This window comes from Juglans microcarpa x Juglans regia, chromosome 2S, assembly GCF_004785595.1.
Source record: "Juglans microcarpa x Juglans regia isolate MS1-56 chromosome 2S, Jm3101_v1.0, whole genome shotgun sequence".
In the NCBI taxonomy this organism is placed as follows: Eukaryota; Viridiplantae; Streptophyta; class Magnoliopsida; order Fagales; family Juglandaceae; genus Juglans; species Juglans microcarpa x Juglans regia.
Genome location: NC_054597.1, coordinates 19,564,592 through 19,582,713, shown reverse-complemented (window position 1 = coordinate 19,582,713; position 18,122 = coordinate 19,564,592). Strand labels below are relative to the sequence as shown.

At 32.6% G+C, this 18,122-nt stretch overlaps 1 protein-coding gene across 2 annotated transcripts; it reads left to right on the top strand.

Annotated features, from left to right (window-relative positions):
* Positions 1–9,570: 9,570 nt before the first annotated feature.
* Positions 9,571–13,018, top strand: LOC121253669 (probable pectinesterase/pectinesterase inhibitor 54). Of its 2 annotated transcripts, XM_041153674.1 has the most exons (4): positions 9,571–9,998; positions 10,175–10,567; positions 10,691–10,771; positions 12,169–13,018. In XM_041153674.1, exons 1-4 carry the CDS (start codon positions 9,683–9,685, stop codon positions 12,858–12,860), a joined length of 1,482 nt encoding a protein of 493 aa, XP_041009608.1. In that variant the 5' UTR covers positions 9,571–9,682; the 3' UTR covers positions 12,861–13,018. The 2 variants fall into 2 exon arrangements, with proteins under 2 accessions (XP_041009608.1, XP_041009607.1); XM_041153673.1 differs by having other exon boundaries at positions 10,175–10,771.
* Positions 13,019–18,122: the final 5,104 nt, after the last annotated feature.

Here is an 18,122-nt window from a genome sequence, read left to right as displayed (position 1 = left end):
ATACGGCTTTTGTGCGAAGGAAACAGACACCCTAGGGCAGAAAAATGGGAGCAGATGGCTTGAGTGGCTTTTGTGTGAAGGAAACGAGCAAAGTGATCTCCCATTTTGGGCTGCAAACAATGGCCACTGATGAGAGGGTGGGTATCACAGCGGCGATTTTATTTGCAACAGATGAAAAATCACCGCAATTGACCCTTTTTCTTGTAGTGATGTTTCCCTTGATTTCTTAATGAATTATATTTATAAAACATCCAGAAATGATTGCTAATGGATGTTAAGGATGACCAAAAAAGTACCTTTACAGGTGGAGTAAAGTATATGTATGATACTAAGGATCCACCAACAGCTAGGTAAAAAATTATGCGTAAGTCATGCCCGGCCAATAAGAAGTAAGGATTAAGGAACTGATATTCATCTTCAATACTATCGTAGGGAGCAACATGAAATATTCTGAAAGTAAAAGAAAAAATATAAATGAATTAAGTGGAAGTATTCGTGTGCATACATTACAATTGGTTAAATAACTTTGTACCAAAAAGGATGGAAAAGAAGACAATAAATTAAATGCGTTGTTCTTAGACCTATTGCTCCTGAAGGAATTGGACGATAAGGTTCATTTATTGCATCGACTTCTTGGTCATTCCAATCATTGAGTGTCTAAAATATGAAACAATCAAAGAAGATTATATTAGATGAGTTTGAAGTTCTTATGGTGTTGAAGTGGAGCATTTTTTATATCATTAGAATTATACCTGTGTATAGCTAGTTAGACATGGGTATATGTTTATGTGGAATTGGACAATGGCATGGCTGATTCTATGCTAACCAAAGAAGGTATACGGGAAGAAGATTGAGATGTAGTGTTTAGTTGAGAAAAGCATAACGATTTATCAGAAGGAAAAGAATATTATTTGTAACAAAAGACGCTACTGATTTCATAATATGCAAGGACTAAGGAGGGTACCAGAAGTAGCAGTTTATTCTCATTTTTTTTCTTCTATTTAAGTGTATATAACACATAAAAACCCTATTGTGCCAATTTATTTGTTCAATTAATTGAAAGTGCATTTCAAGTAAACAATAAATGAAATAAGTTAAAGTGAAATAAAAGTTTGCAGTAATCATTATACTAAAGCTTGCAGTAAATCAACCTAAAGCAATTTTATTTAAACAATTAAACTAATACAAACACAAGTTCCACGACATTTTAGAAAGCATCAGGACGAATTGACATAAATTTGTAATTCATTCTCACTTGTCCAGCAAGATTTATATGGACTCAAAAAATAGTTATATGGCTAAGTTCACAGCCATAAAAGCCATATTTTGTAATTTCCCCTAATATCAAACCAAAGCCTCACAAAGTAAGATAATTGAATAAAACATTCAAATCCAAACAATTCCAAACAATTGACTTTCAATCTGTAATTACTATCTAACCATTCAATTCCTACACCAGCTAGCAACATTAGCCACATTTGTAAATTCTACCATGGCTGGTGAATGATCACCATATTTTATTGATTTATCAACGAAGTATTGTTAGTTCCAACAGGCAAAATGCATATGAGTTTAGTAAAATCAGAATTGAAATATGAGCGAGCAAATGAGGTATTCTATTTCGAGAGTATAAAGTAAATCTAGAACAACTTATTAAAAGAAAAAAAAAATAGAATTAGAAAAAACCAAGTGAAGACCTCTTTGAGGGAGGTGAGCGCGACAGAATGTAGTCCTCCAAGCTCATTCCACAAATCCGCCCTATTTGTGGTCATTAGGTTCTCTTGCAGTTAGCTAAATCTCAAATAATCAAAATATAATTAAACTTATTATATATAAAGTAGCATCATTAGGTTCTCTTAGCAGTTAGCTACTTTTTCTTATAGTGGTTGGGGGTTAGAAACATTGAGGGTTTTAATTTTGCTTTATTAGGTCAACATGTATGATTGTGTTTTCAGCTTAAAAATAAAAGTAGCACAGAAAGTAAACAAAATACAAAGGTTATTGTAAGCACCCGATATTTGTCCTAGTTACATTCTTTGGTTCAACAACAAAAGATTAAATGGGCAAAAATGATCTGATTTCCCATAACTTTTGGAGGGATATTTAATGGAAGCTACTGTTAAATCAAAACATATAAATCCCTATTGATCTATGTTGGGATATGTGAAGTTCAAGAAAGAACCTAAGCATTATGAATGGGACCACTTCTAAAGCACATCAAAATAGGTGGACAAAGCACGGTTTTGTTTAAATAATTATCTCTCTTGTTTTGTTTTTTTTTTTTAATGTATAAAATTTGAAAAATGAAAATACATATATATATATATATATATATATATATATATATATATATATATATATATAAGAACTCGTGAAGAAAACGAGGGTAGATGATTTTTTTGACATACAACAGTTTGAAAACAGAAACAAGCGTGATGAAGGAAAAATAGATAAATTAAAATAGAGATGAGCTACACCCAAGCTATACTTCATGTTAGAGACTCTTATATATAATATATGTATATGTAACTGTAAGATATAATTAATTCACCTAAATAGTGCAACAAATAGAAAAACTAGTGAGGAACATGCAAAATAGCCAAAATATCCAGACCAATGTTGGAATCAAATGAGGTACCATAGTGTGGACAAAGGAAACTATAAAAAAACTGTACATTCACATTTAAGTTACCCCACACATTCCAATGATCTAAAGTAATATATATATATATATATATATATATATATATATATCACAGAAAGACTGAAAACAAATAATACAAAACAAATGCAAAACAATTTAGAACTTAGCACATTTAACAAGATGCGTAGGTAATTCATTGGCCACTTTATTTATAAAAGTGAGTTGAGATGGTTTTAACTTTTTTCTAAAGATTTAATAAAATTGTTGTTCCAGCAATTATTGTTTGTATTTTTAAATGATTAGGTAATAGTCATCTAAATATTCTCCATTAATTAATATCAATTATTAAATAAAAATATTTCAATTCCAAAATTAAACTTTATATTCTAAAATAATTTATATATTTCAAAATTTGTAATAAATTCAATTCAACTTGGGATGTATACTACAAAAGCAGAACTACGATGCCAATTTAATTGTTTTGATAAATCTAATATTATTTGTGGGTCCCAACAAAAAATCACCTACATACAAACCTTCATAAAAATGCACACCCACGAAAAATACTAGTTTTCCTGTTATTAAACTATAGTTAAATCTCTGATTTTGTTAATTCGAGAATTTATTGCAGCAGACACTACTATATTGCTTTTATTGAATTTGAATTACATAGTTTATTGACGTTATAAACTGTAGTATGTGCATACTTATTTCATTTCAAAATCAACACATGTCATCAAATAATAGTATTGAAAAGCGCAAATCGTGCCAGTATTAAATATTGGAAAGCATACACTATATTTCAATAACAAGTAGACCACTACAATAAATAACTTAATTACATATATGCTTAGTTTTAATTACATGTCCAATGGCCACCCCTATCTGCTCACATAGGTATGGCAATCTCATCTTTTATTGCAGACATAGCTTGGCCTGCTTGAGTCGTCATGTCCATATTATGAGATGATTCTGCCCCGTCACCAACCCCACACTCAATAACAGGGAGCTGCATCCTACCCCATGTCTGAAAAATCCAGTCATCGGGAGTCACCGTTCTAATGAAATTATGCAACACACAATGTGCTGTCACGATCAATCCTTGCCTCCCAACAGAATATGCAGGCATTAAGTTTAAAATTTTAAATTGTTCTTTCAACACACCAAAAGTGCATTTTATAATATTACAAAGTGAGTAATGAAGGTAATTAAAGTAGTCTTTATACTCTCAAAATTGACCCTGACTATGGCTATCACTCCTCTAATATCTTTCTCTGGGATAAGAGAAAAAATCCTCCAGTGACAGGTAGTGATTCTCCGACCCATCCCGGTACGGGGCATCACAGTTCCTGTATAATTTGAGTACTTTGTAAATATATGTGAAGGGAAGGGAAGTTTGTTGGTGGTTTTCGATTTTGAATCTTGTTTTGGGAGTTTTGTTTGGCTTATATAATCATTCCGTGTTTTAGGACAACTATGATGCTTAGATAGTTGCAATTGTTAAAGTTAGTAGGCCTTTGGGTTTTTTTTACTGCTTTCGATTTGGGTGTTTTCAGCCATTTTCTTGTTAGGTCAAAATAGGTTTTGGATTTGAATGTGGGGTTGGTTTGGAGGTTGCGATGAAAACATAGCGTTCAAGAGGAGTGCATCTACGAAAAATTCCACATATACAAAGAAAGTCCAAGGAGAGAGAGAAACTCCAACTTCTCTCTAAAAAGTCTTCCATCCGAATCTAGTTTTGAGGGGGTGGGAGCTTTAGCTGCTCCCCCTCACCTCCCTACTGTCCATATTTTCAGTCTGTTGTTTTTGTTTTGTGTTTATTGTGTGTTTTTTTCAGCTCAAATAAGGGTGAGCACTTTCGAGTGATCCCATTCTTAGCATAGCTTTTGTTCCTCTTCTTCATTTCTGACATCCATGTTTTAGAATAGTCTTTCTACACCTTTCGGAAAACCCTCATTTTTAATCTTTTCTTTTGCCCCAAGTGAGGTGTTGAGCCACAAGAACGGATGCAATCTGGGGCAAGAGCTGGTCGAGAGGGGCGGGCGATGCTATGGCCGATGGTCGTGCAGCAATGTTTATGCGTAGGAGGGTCTTCTGCGCAGTGGAGGTTAGTGTTCGTACGAGCTAGGTGCTTATGCCGTCTGGGCTTGGGAAGCCGATACTTGTGGTAGGCGCGCTGTCTTGGCTCATGCATGTGCTCGTGGTGGGCGGCGGTAGGAGAGAAGGGGACAGGCTAGGGAGAGAGCGACAAAGGGAGGCAACGACAACTAAGAAACGTAGGAAGGAGTAGAAGAAGAGAGTAAAAGAAAAAGAATAAAGAACAATGAAAGTAGAAGGGGGGCGCGGACTAGGAAGAGATAAAACCCTAAGCTCCCACTTGCAATTTTCATGTGTTTTTGTATTTTTTTTTTTATTGTGTTTTCTTTTTGCAATTTTTGTTTTTAGTAATTTATAAAAAAAAACATGTTATTGGACTTGGTGTCAATAGCAGCAGAGTCTCATACTTTTCCTCTCTGGAAGGACTGAGAAGGCTAGTGCTTCTCTTCTTTGGAAGAGGGGTCGTTTAGTTTTGTTTTTACAGAGTGCTCTCTCTGTTAGGAAAGAGTTATAGAAGTTAAGATAATGTCCGCCACAAAGGAATTTGTGTGCGGGGGTGCCCCAAAGATGATGCGTAGTTTGCCTTGTAGTCTGGGTTTTTCCTCTATTGATAAGTCACAGCTGTAATTTTGGTTCATTGAATAAAATGAAGTCTGTTTCCATAAAAATAAAAATAAAAAGGAGTGCATTTGTCATTGAATTTATGTGTATATATATATTATATATATATATATATAATTTCATAAATATCAACTAAAATTTCTAAGGTAAATTCCTAAAGCACTTGTGTTTTGAAACAAACATTATTCTAACCGATATGTTTTAAAGATCGTATGTTCAAAATAATATGTTGATGGATCTTCCTAAGATTGTATAAGATGATTGTGTTTGGAGTGGCCCACCTATGGTGAGCTTGGTTTGTGTTAACTTTGCGAAATGCTCCAAGCAAAAAATCAAGAACTCAAAGCCGGTCTGTTTGCAACTTGACCTCTACAATACCTAATGACCGAAATCTGAGAAGAACTTCCCCCATACATACACTACCAAAAACAAAACCAAAATTTAAATTCTCTCCAAATAGTCGAAAGACTATGTCCAACAGGAAAAAAAATAAACAACGGTTGCTCCAAACTACTACCAAACAACCAAAACACTTCGAAAAAAAAAATCAAAATGTCAAAAGAGTTTTAAAAAGCAGAAAGCCCAAAGGAGAAAACGTAAAAATCTTCAACTTCACTTAGTCCATGTCTAAGGTCTGAGACTGTAATCTAGCTATTCATGAAGTCAAATCCAACCATTAAGAGAGAGTATTCCAGAGAGAGAGAGGCACAAAGAGAGGTCATCAAATTGCTCAAGAATTATGGCAAACCAGTACGCACAAAGAAACAGAAAAAAAATGTATCATCGAATAACGGCACATTTTTGCTAAAGAATTCATGGATATACCCATAGTGAATTTTTGTAAATCAAAACGGGAACAATGGTCTGCTTACCTAGTAGGACCAAGTTTTGGGAGCCGTCGTGGCTGACCTGTGGGCGATATGCCATTTATGGCCAGAAATTATCGTGGTGTGTTGTGAGGTGAGATTGGTTCTGGTGGATATGCTCATCTTGAGCATCTTCAATTTATAGATTTTTTCAAGCTAGAAAAGAAAACCCACTACACACAGAAGACTCTGTGAATCTCAAGAAACCCATTGCCCACAATCAAGCAAGAACAGCATGGGCCTCGACGTCGCTTTGTAGGTAAAGCTGAACCCACTAACATTGCAAAGGCTAAGGGAATCTAGACTATTCAGAGCCACACGAAGGTATAAAAATTCAAGAGGGGCAAAGACTGCTTCATTGTCTTTTGCTAAGGTTTTTGGGCAACTTTGGCATGGTGTGGCAGGGAGATTCGCATGGCGTCGTCAAAGCATGTGATGCAGGTTTGGGTAGCCCTAGGGTTTGCAAGTGTCGGCGTTGGGGAATGAAGGAGAAATGGGGGGCTCTACAGAAGGGGAAAAAATTAGGGCAAAGAAATGTAATACTGAGGCTGACTCGGTCTCAAATGTGCTTTCAAGTGTAGAAGCGTCAAGTTGTATTAAGGATAAGTCCAGGATCGTATTCCACAAAGACAAATGTTTATCAAAGTATTTGTCAAAATTAATTGGAAAGTATGATGATGTATGAGAAGTGTGAAGGAGAAAAATGAAAGGTAAATTCTCCTTTTTTTTGTATTTCTTTATGTATGTATAAAGAATGAGCAAAATGGATATTAATATATTCACAAAGAAGGATTTAATGAAAACAAAATATATGGTTGTGCTATGAGGATTTCGGTTTTGTGATTCTTAGAAAGATGGATTAAATCATAAAAGAAATAGTTGCTGAAAATTTAATATTCCAAACAATGGAAAACTGTAATTCAAATTCCTACAAGTAACAAACAGGATTTTAATATAAGGTTGAAAATAACAGTTCCAAAGAACTGACTTAGCAAACACTTAGGTCACGGTTTTAGACTTCCTTTGTTTCCACACTCCACAAGAGTTCTGGGCACTACTTATCTTCTATTAACCCAATCAAGGTATTAACAAATCACAGATTAAGGACATTATACACTCAAAGTATATGTGCCAGTTCTTAACACAAAGTATCCTCACTAAAGCATCAACCAATCTCACTATAACATTTGGCTGATAGAAACCTTGATTAATTCAAGAGTCTGTCGTGCCTTATGTCAAGAACAGATCAAGAATAAGAGCAAGAGAATCTATTCAACTTTCTATTTCCAAAATCTGGTCTGAAACAAAGTAAAGTATGAAATTCGAATTCTGTAGAAATCTAGCAAATAATGTAGATAAACGAAAGCTTTCACTGCAACCCAAGTTTCAGAAATTAGCTACACATAGTATTTCTTGCAGCAAAAATTAATCTAAATAAGCCATCACAAAATCTGAGAGCAAAAGAGACTCAAATGGGTTAAACCCCAAAATGCAAAAATTAGCTTCTCAAAAAAAAACACGTTCTGGCCAAAATGACCAAGAAAAACCGAGATCGAAGCCGTAAAACTCAACTATCCGAAAAGAACCAAAATAAAACAACGAAAATCAATACTAATGCTCCGAAGAAAAACCAAAAAAAGAAAGGTAAAACCCAGCCAATGCCATCCCAAAAACCGAAAGAGAAAGGAAACAAAAAAAAACTGAAGAGAGCCCCGAACGAAAATGAAGGAAAATGAAAAAAATACAAAACTCACTCTCCCCCTCACCCGAAAATCCCTCTTCCTTTTATACTCAGAATCTTCTCTTCTTCTCTCTCTCCTTGCCATGGATCGTAGCCTCTCCATCGTAACGGCTTCTCTTCGTGATCCCCAAGTTCATGCTTTCCTCTCCCAGCTGCAGTACATAGACTTGAGGCGTGCCCTTGATTTCCTTCTGCAGGTGGTCTTCTATTAGGCCTAATTAAGTCTTTGGTTGCAAGTCCTGGAGTCCTTCTAAGTCTTTCATATTCATGGACTTCAGCTTGTACGTGGGCCTCCTTGTGATAATTCATCATAAGCTATATGAGCCCATCTGAATTTAATTAGGGACAAGAAAATCATTTCACATGTCAAACAAAGTTAAATCACATTATCTAATTAATACTTTTATTTTAACATATAAAACTCTTTTAATTCAAGATATTTAAGAGTATTAATATCGCATAATTGACCATTTATCATAGGCTTATAAGGAGAGATAAAAAAAGGCTAAGTGTGTCGGTATTAAGTAAAACCGATATATATACAGTGTTGGAATAAGTTGAAATCTTTAAAAATGAGATTCAAATAGTAATTAGATGACCTTTTGTTTTGAGAAAACTTCTGTCCATATGAAAATTAGAGGAGGTTTGTGTCTCAATTCTGTGCAACTGCGAAAACAAACGAGAACTCATGATTTCTCAATTTCTCATTTTTTTATTCAATTTTAAGAAAATGACACGTCACTTACACACCGACCGGTGTATTAAAATTTCGGCTGATCCATAGCATGAGTACTGCTCTTAAATTAAAGGTCTCCGTATGTGGTACCAAATACTAAAAAGGTTCCGTATTTGAGATAGGTACAACATATATATGGACAGCAATGGAGTCACCAACTCATCACAGTGACGGCTCAAGTGGATAACAACGTCCACCCGAAAGGATTTAGACATGTACAAGACTTGACCAAGAGATTTATGCACATGATACACTATTCATGCACCATGTTTTGTCGTGGCTGAAGAAAATGTACCACCAAATTATTAACTAACCGTAAATCTTATAATTAAGTGAATCATTTATTATTCCGTTTAATGTTATTCAAAATATTTCTATGGACATTAACGTTTCTACTAACGTTTCTTTAATTTTGCCCTTAAAGACGCCCCAAGTACTATAGCTTCCTAGACTATAAGGCTCGGTTTGGTTATACAATACAGATGAGACGAGATATTTTAAATAATAGTGAAACTTTTTACTTCAGATGAAATGAAATAGTTTGTAAAAAATGTATGTTTGGATAGTGATATAAGATGAGATAGTTTTAATATTTAGGATTTGAAAAAAGCATGGGTTTCACTGTTGATTAGAGCCGAAAAATGCATTGTTTATGCATTATTTTACACACTGTTCATTGTCAATTTTCACTGGTCATACTTTGTTCATATTTATATTGTTCATGCATTATTCACTTACTGTTTACTAGCAGTATTCACTGTTAATGACTGTTTATTTAAGTAGATGTTTTAAAATTTAGAGATGAAATATAGTGTATTTGGATAGGAAAAACTACTGTACGGTACACATGTATTGTGCAACCAAACCGGGCCTAAATGTCGTAGGAACCTCTATTTCTAGTTGTGGGATTCCTTAAGGAATCAGTTAAACCTTCTCTCGTCAAATTAGTTGTTTGCTGATTGAGTGGATTCTTTGACATGGGAAGGGGAGCCCTAGGGTTTCTTGTCCTTTGGTTGTTGATCAGATCTGCACTAGTAGGGGCCTCGGCCAGCTTGTCACTCCCTGCCATGGATAGTTATCAAAAGCATGTCGATGAGGAATGCGCCTTTACCAGATATCCTAGCCCATGTGTTGAAATCTTGGTCGGGTTGGACTCGGGAAATCAGCCTATTGACTTTGTTTCCACTCTTCTTGGCCATGCCATATCTGAAGCGAAGCTGACTCATTCCGACTTCGCCAAATTCAGCTCCCAATTTGGAGCCGAAGATGCCAAAACCGCTGATTCTGTCGCAGGTTATATTTTCTGTTGTTAATAGAAAATGTTTTCTCTCATACATGAGCTGCTTAAAAACAGCTGTGGAAACAAGAAAGAGACCCATAAAACAATAGTACTCCACATTTGTTTGTGTCCCTTTTGGTGTGCCCTTTTTTTCCCCATAAATAACCCACGGTTTATATTGTACTTGCAGGCTATTGTCAAGAGCTAACGAAAATGTCTCTCGGACGGCTGGACCAGTCCCTGTTAGCTCTCAAACAATCTCCAAAGAAAAACAAGCGTGACATCCAAACATGGCTAAGTGCTGCCTTGACTTTCCAACAAGCTTGTAAAGACACAGCCGACAGCCTCAGTGTCTCCGAAGAGTTCATTGTTCAGCTATCAAAGAAGATGGATTATCTATCTCAATTGGTGAGTAATCCCTTAGCTCTTGTCAACCGGATCACAGGGAAGTCAAGGAACAACAAAACTCGCCCTCTTGGTCAAGATCAAGCTACTTTTCCCAAGTGGGTCTATGCCCGAGATAGAAAGCTACTTCAGGCAACCACCATAAAGGCGAACGCAGTAGTTGCAAAAGATGGATCAGGTAACTACGAAACTATCTCGAAAGCTATCGAGGCTGCTTCTGGGAAACGGTTCGTGATTTATGTGAAGTCAGGAGTTTACAGGGAGAAGATTCGCACTAACAAAGATGGCATTACTTTGATAGGAGATGGCAGATATTCCACTCTTGTAGTTGGTGACGATAGTGTCGCCAAACACACTTCCTTGCCAGCCACTGCTACTTTCAGTCAGCTCTCTCTCTCTCTCTCTCTCGCTCTCTCTCTCTAGCTTTCTAGCTTGTTTCATTGCGTCTATCCTTGTAGGTATATATGCATCATAATTTAAAAGGAGAGGACTTCATAAACAAGAAAAATGAAAGAAAAAAAAGGAAAAACACTTTTTGAAGCCAAAGTCACAGATCACGTGATTGAGATAGATAAACAACCCACTGCAAAGTAATTTGTACGATGCTACAGTTTACTAGCATTTTCTTTAACTATAATATGACTGACTATGTTTAAGTATCAAGAGTATCTCAAGTACTTTTATTATTATTATTTATTTTGTTATTATTTTTTTTATTATTCATTACTTTTTACTTATTATTTATTATTCTATTATTATTTTTTTATTAATTTTTTACTACTATTTATAAATATTCTCAATACTTCTCAGATATTTCCACTATCCAAACCTAGCCTAAATTAAACTGCTATTTGTTCTGCGACAATCCTCACCACTCACTCTCAAAAGTTAGGAAATTAAAACTGATAAGTCGTTTAATTAGATATCCTACAAATTCAGTAGGAGACTTTTTTTCTCTGAATACAGTAGGAGACTTTATTAACAAGTAAAACACCCGCTCAAAGTTTAAGCATAGATATATCAAATGAACCATATAAATTTTATTATTGTTGGTATAAATATTTCAAATAATATTAAGACTTCATTTGGATAGTGAGATGAAATGATATGATCTATAAATAATATGAAATAATTTGTGAATAGTTATAAAATGATTTGAGTTAATATGTTTTATGGAGTTTTAGAAAATGAAAAAGAAAAAATTATATAAAAATATTATAAAATTAAAATATTATTGTAATATAATGTCTTAATATTATTTTTGTTTTAGAAAGTTGAATTGTTTTTTAGATTTTGTTTGGAAGTTTGATAAAGTTGTAATGAAGATAATGATTAAATGAAAAAGTATTTGAAAATTTGAAATTGAAAAATATTTTTGTTTATTATATGTTTGGATATTGAAATGAGATGGAATGAGATGATATGAGTTTGAAAGATTTTGCACTAGGCCTAAATCAACAATAAATTATATAAAACTCATATAAATGAGAAATTATATTTATAGTCGTCGAGTGTCAAGCGTTACATAATCTTTCTGAAAAAAAATGAAGAAATACGAGATCCACATAAAAAAATTATTTTTTTAATAGTAGACCTCACTATTTTTTAAAATGCACGATACTTACACGCTCTACGGCTATTCCTAATATTACTCTAAATATATCTGTCTCACTTAAATATCTTAAATCCCAAAAAAAATGAAATTTATTCCTGATTATTCACGTAGCTGCGAGAGTATGTGCGCTAATGACACTGACTTGTTAACAATCTGGCCCACAGCAATCACAGGTGATGGATTCATTGCTCGCGATATTGGTTTCCAAAATACTGCAGGTCCTCAAGGACAGCAAGCCGTGGCTCTGAGTATTGCTTCGGATCATTCAGTTCTCTTCAGGTGTACTATTTCAGGTTACCAAGACAGCCTCTATGCGCTTGCCCTCCGTCAATTCTACAGGGAATGTGATATATACGGCACCGTAGACTTCATCTTTGGAAACGCTGCAGCTGTTTTTCAAAGCTGCAATTTGATACTACGCAGACCACACAGCGGTTATAATGTGATCCTTGCCAATGGAAGGAACGACCCTGGACAAGACACTGGCTTCTCCATTCACAAGTGTAATATCAGGGCGAGCTCAGATTTTTATCCGGTTAAACATTCCTACAATTCGTATCTAGGAAGGCCCTGGAAGCAGTACTCTAGATCAGTGATAATGGAATCTACCATTGATGATTGTATCGCATCCAGAGGTTGGATCGAGTGGCCTGGAGCTTCGAGCTCCTCTCTCAGGACACTTTATTTTGCAGAATACTCCAACGTAGGGCCCGGGGCAAGACTTTCCAAGAGAGTACAGTGGCCTGGATTTCATGCTATTGGAGCTGAAAAAGCTGTCGAGTTTACCGTCGCTAACTTCATTCATGGTACATCATGGCTGCCTCCCACTGGAGTAACGTTCATCTCCGGCCTGTAGTGGTTTGAAATGAAAGGATATTTGGATTGTTATGGTCTTCTAGTTAGGTTAATTTACGTCCTAATTTTAGAGTGCCGAAAATAAATGAAATAAAAGTGTTACAGACACAAAGAATTTCTATAAAAATAAACATACAAACTGTTGTGATTTTATGTAATCTATTAAATCTACTTTATAAAATATTACATATAGTTACGATGATATTGTGTTTGTATTATAGTTTAATTTCATATTATATAATTTGGAATTTTAATGCAACTCATGTATATATTATTGATAACATCCGATCGACTATGATTCTGTGGAATTATCGGGAGTCAATGAACTCTACTCTACTACTTCACAGATCCAGATCCAGATCATGAGGTCCTGATGGCTGATACCAACATATATACATGATTTCCTAGAATGCGTAAATCTTGGGTTGATAATCACAGACTAAACAGTAATTAGTAGTTACTTTCTAACAAAATATATATTATATATTAACTAGGACTTGTGATGGCGACGATCGAGAAAGTACGACGTTGTCCCCTGCCCGGACATGACACCATTAATTATTACAATAGTTAAATGGATAACTATAGCTATTCATTAGTACTGGTAATAGTTAATCATCGTAAGTTATATAATGAATGAATCATTATCGTAGCCGATATATATAATTTAGGAAAATATTCTTCTCATAAAATAATTATATAAAAATAATTTCATAAATTGATATATCTTTATGTGATTCGTCAAATTATAAAATTATTTTTATTATAAAATAAATCTAATGAATTAAATAAAACAATATTATCAATTTATAAGATTGTTTTTATGTAATTCTTTTTAGATGAAGCAATCTTCTATAATTTATAAAGAAAAATTTTATTCATAATCTTCGTACATTACACAGTACTCTCTTTTTTTTTCTCTCTTACTATGATATATAAATGATGAATAAAAAAATTTAATTATTTCAAAAATAATAAAATTAAAAAAATAAAAGAAAGTATGATGTGTGGCGTGTGGAACTTATGAATAATAAAATTATATATATAATCTAATGATTTTTCACTGCTCATTGATCCACATGCAGTGTGCGTGTGTGTATACATGACAGTATGTTGAAAGTTTGTATAAATCTGGTTTTGCAAGAAACTAAGTGGAGCATATAATATAAATTCAAATTACGTTGTCGGTAGGGGATTTTAATTAATTGGAGTGTCGGTAGGCTTGACAATTGACGGATGCAGTTGTAGATAAGTCTATTAATATTCAAAAGCTGTTAATAATTATATTAATATATATGGAACTGATCATTAACGTGTTCAAGTCGGAAGTTAATCATGTGGGGTCCATTAGCCATGAAATTCATGATCTTCTGTTTGAATTGGTTGAATTATGGAACCTCTTATTGATCCCAAGCCAAACCTCATGCTGGCCAGCTCCACGGGCACTCACATGTATTGTTTTTTTTTTTTTTTTTCTTCAACAAGTCCAAACCTCCCTCCCGGCTCCTTCCCCGTTGTTAGAGTGGCCATCAAGAAATATGGTTGATGTATCACTATTAAGCCTGGTTTGGTTATACAGATAAAATTATCTCATCTCATTTAATTATAAAAAATTTTTTCAAATTCACACACAAAATATAATAAATAATTCAACTTTTTTAGATTTCAAAATAAAAAATTATATTCTAATAATATTTTATTCAACTTTTGATTTTTATTTCATATCATCTCATCTGTGTAACCAAACAAGATAGACTCAGCTTGGATGTTCATAATAGTAAAATATTAATAAATAATTTATAAATAATAGTGAACTGTTTGTAAATAATAGTGAAGTAGTGAATATGTTTTGAACATGAATATTGCGTAGTGAAAAGCCTAAAAGTATATAGTGCATATATACCTAAAAATACCGAAAGGGCCTTTAGTTATGTTTATATAAATATATCTATCTATTTATCTATATATATAGATAGATAGATAACTAAGAAATCATGAGTAGAAACCAGTCAATGATCGTATCAACTGGAAAAATATATTCTATCCTAAATATATTCTATCCTCTATATCTTCATATGTGCCCAGCTCATAGATGGAATATTAATTTATCTATATTAATTCTAATAAAAAAATAATAGAGACCCAATAATATTTTACACTATTTTATAACTCTATTACAAATAAAAGATATTTTTATAAAAAATAAAGAGAAATGATATTTACAGTCATAGAGTGTACACGCGCTTAATTGTTACTATGATATTTGCACTCTATTTGCAATCAAGCGCCGTGTACTCTTTTTGAAAAAAATAAGTAATATAAAATCCATGTGAAAAAATAAATTTTTTAATAGTATATCTCATTCTTTTTTAAAAATAGTACACAACACTTGCGCAATTCATAATTATATCCAGTATTACTCAAATTGTAAAAAAAATTGTTGCTCAATCACTACACATGAATTATAACATGATTAGCACTCTTTCATCGAGGGATGCGTATAGAACATCACGAAAAGATACATCTTTTTGTGAGTAGTACTGGTCTTTACCCACGACCCATAAAAATATATTAGATAAATAACTTATAATAGGAGGGATCTGATCTTAAGAGTTGTCACTTGGGAATAGAGATGGGTTCATTTCATCTTATCTCATCTTAAAATTTATCATCTTATTTTTTTTTCCAAACATCACTCAAATACAAATATTTTTTATTTTAAATCTTTAACTTTTCATTTAATCATTACAACTTTCTCAAACTTTCAAACAAAACACAAAAAATAATTCAAAATTTTTCAAATTTCAAAACAAAAATAATATTTTAACTTTATAATATTTTTATCCAATTTGTTTTCATTCTTTTTTCGAAATTTAAGAAAACATCTTAACTCAAGTTATTTCATTATTATTTACAAATAATTTTAGTATTACTATTTATAAATTCATCATCTTATCTTATTTTTCAAGCATCCTCTTAATACATGTAAGACCTTAGACTTACAATACCAAGATTACTTGCATGTATATATGTTGATTAACACTGTATTTATTCATACAAATAACCAAAAAAAAAAAAATTACAGGTGATCAGCACATATATATATATATAAAATATATTTACATCAGTCCATAGCTACAGTACACTTCATATATTACGGTAAAAAATAATAATAATAATGTGAGGTATGATGTAAGTATAAGTTGATACATAGAAATATTCATATGTATATATATATATATATATATATATAATGAATAGATCAGATTACACATTGAGGCCTGTTGCGCACCAAAGACCAGCTATGTTTTAGCAATAATATTCCCTAGACCAGTCTAGAAGGACAAGAACCTCTCATTCAGCGAGTCATGCACGATTCCTGTATCTCTCAAACCACTTTTTAGGAGCACTAATCGGTTATTGGTTTATCGTGAATGCTGCATGTCTCCATCAAATTCTCAAAAGCTTTTATAACTTTTGGAAGCACTTAAGATTGCATCCATCTACCTGGAGTAATCATAATGATGAAAAGAAAGATAGTTAATTTACTTGTCGGATGGATGGTAATCAGTCTCATCGATCAGTCTCGAAAAGAAGCACCAGTAAAAAGATCAGGTCGTTTTGCCTTTTTCATGCAATTCTGTTAAAACTTTCTTTCTGATCACGAAATTCTCTGCGCTGAATGAAGCGAGAGACGAAACGTCACCTCGCTGGGTCGGTCTGGCCACAAATAGAAAGGAAAATGATACACCGCACTATCGTTCTGCTATCCGTTTAATTTTTGGTCATGCTACAGCCCCAGCGCCCGCTGGGCTTAGCATGTAATTTTTTATGTGTATTTTTTTAATTTATTTTTTATATATAAATTTTTTTTATATTTTTAAATATTTTTAAAAAATAAAATAAATTTAAAATATTATTAAAAAACACTTCTTTAATCAGAAAGTAAAAAAAAATCATAAAAAAACTTCCTTAATCACGAAGTAGAATAAAAATTCTACTTGTGATTAAGAAAGTATTTTTTAATAATATTATAATTTTTATTTTTTTTAATATTTAAAATTATTAAAAATATCTATATAAAAAAAACTAAAAAAAACACATAAAAAAACACTAGAGCCCAGCGGGAGCCCCAACGGGGCATCTAGCATTTTCTTTATTTTTTTAACAGTTTTATCATTTACGCCCAGTTTAGATTCACAATTCATTTCAACTCATCTTAATTCATCTCATTACTATTTATTATTATCCATCAACTTTAACTCACAAATCCCACTACTATTCTCAACTCATTTTCGAATCTAAACATCAACTATTTTGTCCACACATTTTCGATAAGATTTGACATAAATAAATGCATTTAAACCCTTTTTTTCTCTTTTTCTTCTTTTTTTTTTCTTTTTGAATTGGTCCTTTTTTTCTTTATGTATTTTTTTGAACATTTTAAAATATTTTTTAAAAAAATAAAAAGATCATAATATTATTAAAAAAATATTTTCTTAATAATTAAGTAAAACGAAAAAATAAAAATAAAATAAAAAATTCTAGCAATAACATCGAATTGTAAGAACCAGTGATAAGAGTATTATTTTCCTTAAATTTATAGGGTGACACTATAGCCACCACTGGTTCCCATTAGTTATTTTGGTGTTTTTTTTTTTTTTTTTTTGTATTTTTTGCATGTATTTTTTAACACTTTTAAATATATTTAAAAAAAAATCACAACATTATTAAAAAATACATTCTTAATACTAAAGTAAAAAAAAAAATGAAAGTGGTAGCGGGAGGATTAGCAGTATCCTTTTTCTAATATAAATTTCACATTTTTAATATATGACTGGGCATGTCTACTTGTATAAAATTTTTATTTTATTTTATTTTTATTTTTTATATTTTAAATATTTTTAAAAAATAAAAAAATATATATCAATATATTAGAATTCACTTCTTTAACAATTTAGTAAAAAATAAATAAATTAAAAATTAAAATTAAATATATGAACCGTGAAAATGAGAAAGTAAACTTGTGGGCTACCATTTTCTTTTGAATATTGATACGAAGGAATTTTATATTTTTTTGTCAGAAGCTGACAATTTTCACTGAGCGTTGGTCAAATCTTTGGCAGTGTGATCTGAGCAGTGAGCAGGATGAAATGGGCCTATGAAGTCCTGGCCTGCAGAGGAAAAAAAATTAAAAAAAATAAATCAGTAGTAGATTGGTAATATAGCGTGGTAAAGGTATCACCCCATATAGAAATTAGAA

Bases quoted from the DNA above. Each gene is read 5' to 3' on its own strand.
- LOC121253669 (XM_041153673.1), top strand. From the start codon at position 9,683: ATGGGAAGGGGAGCCCTAGGGTTTCTTGTCCTTTGGTTGTTGATCAGA. The intron at 9,999-10,174 runs GTTATATTTTCT...TTGTACTTGCAG, and splicing joins AACCGCTGATTCTGTCGCAG to GCTATTGTCAAGAGCTAACG. The intron at 10,772-12,168 runs GTCAGCTCTCTC...TCTGGCCCACAG, and splicing joins GCCAGCCACTGCTACTTTCA to CAATCACAGGTGATGGATTC.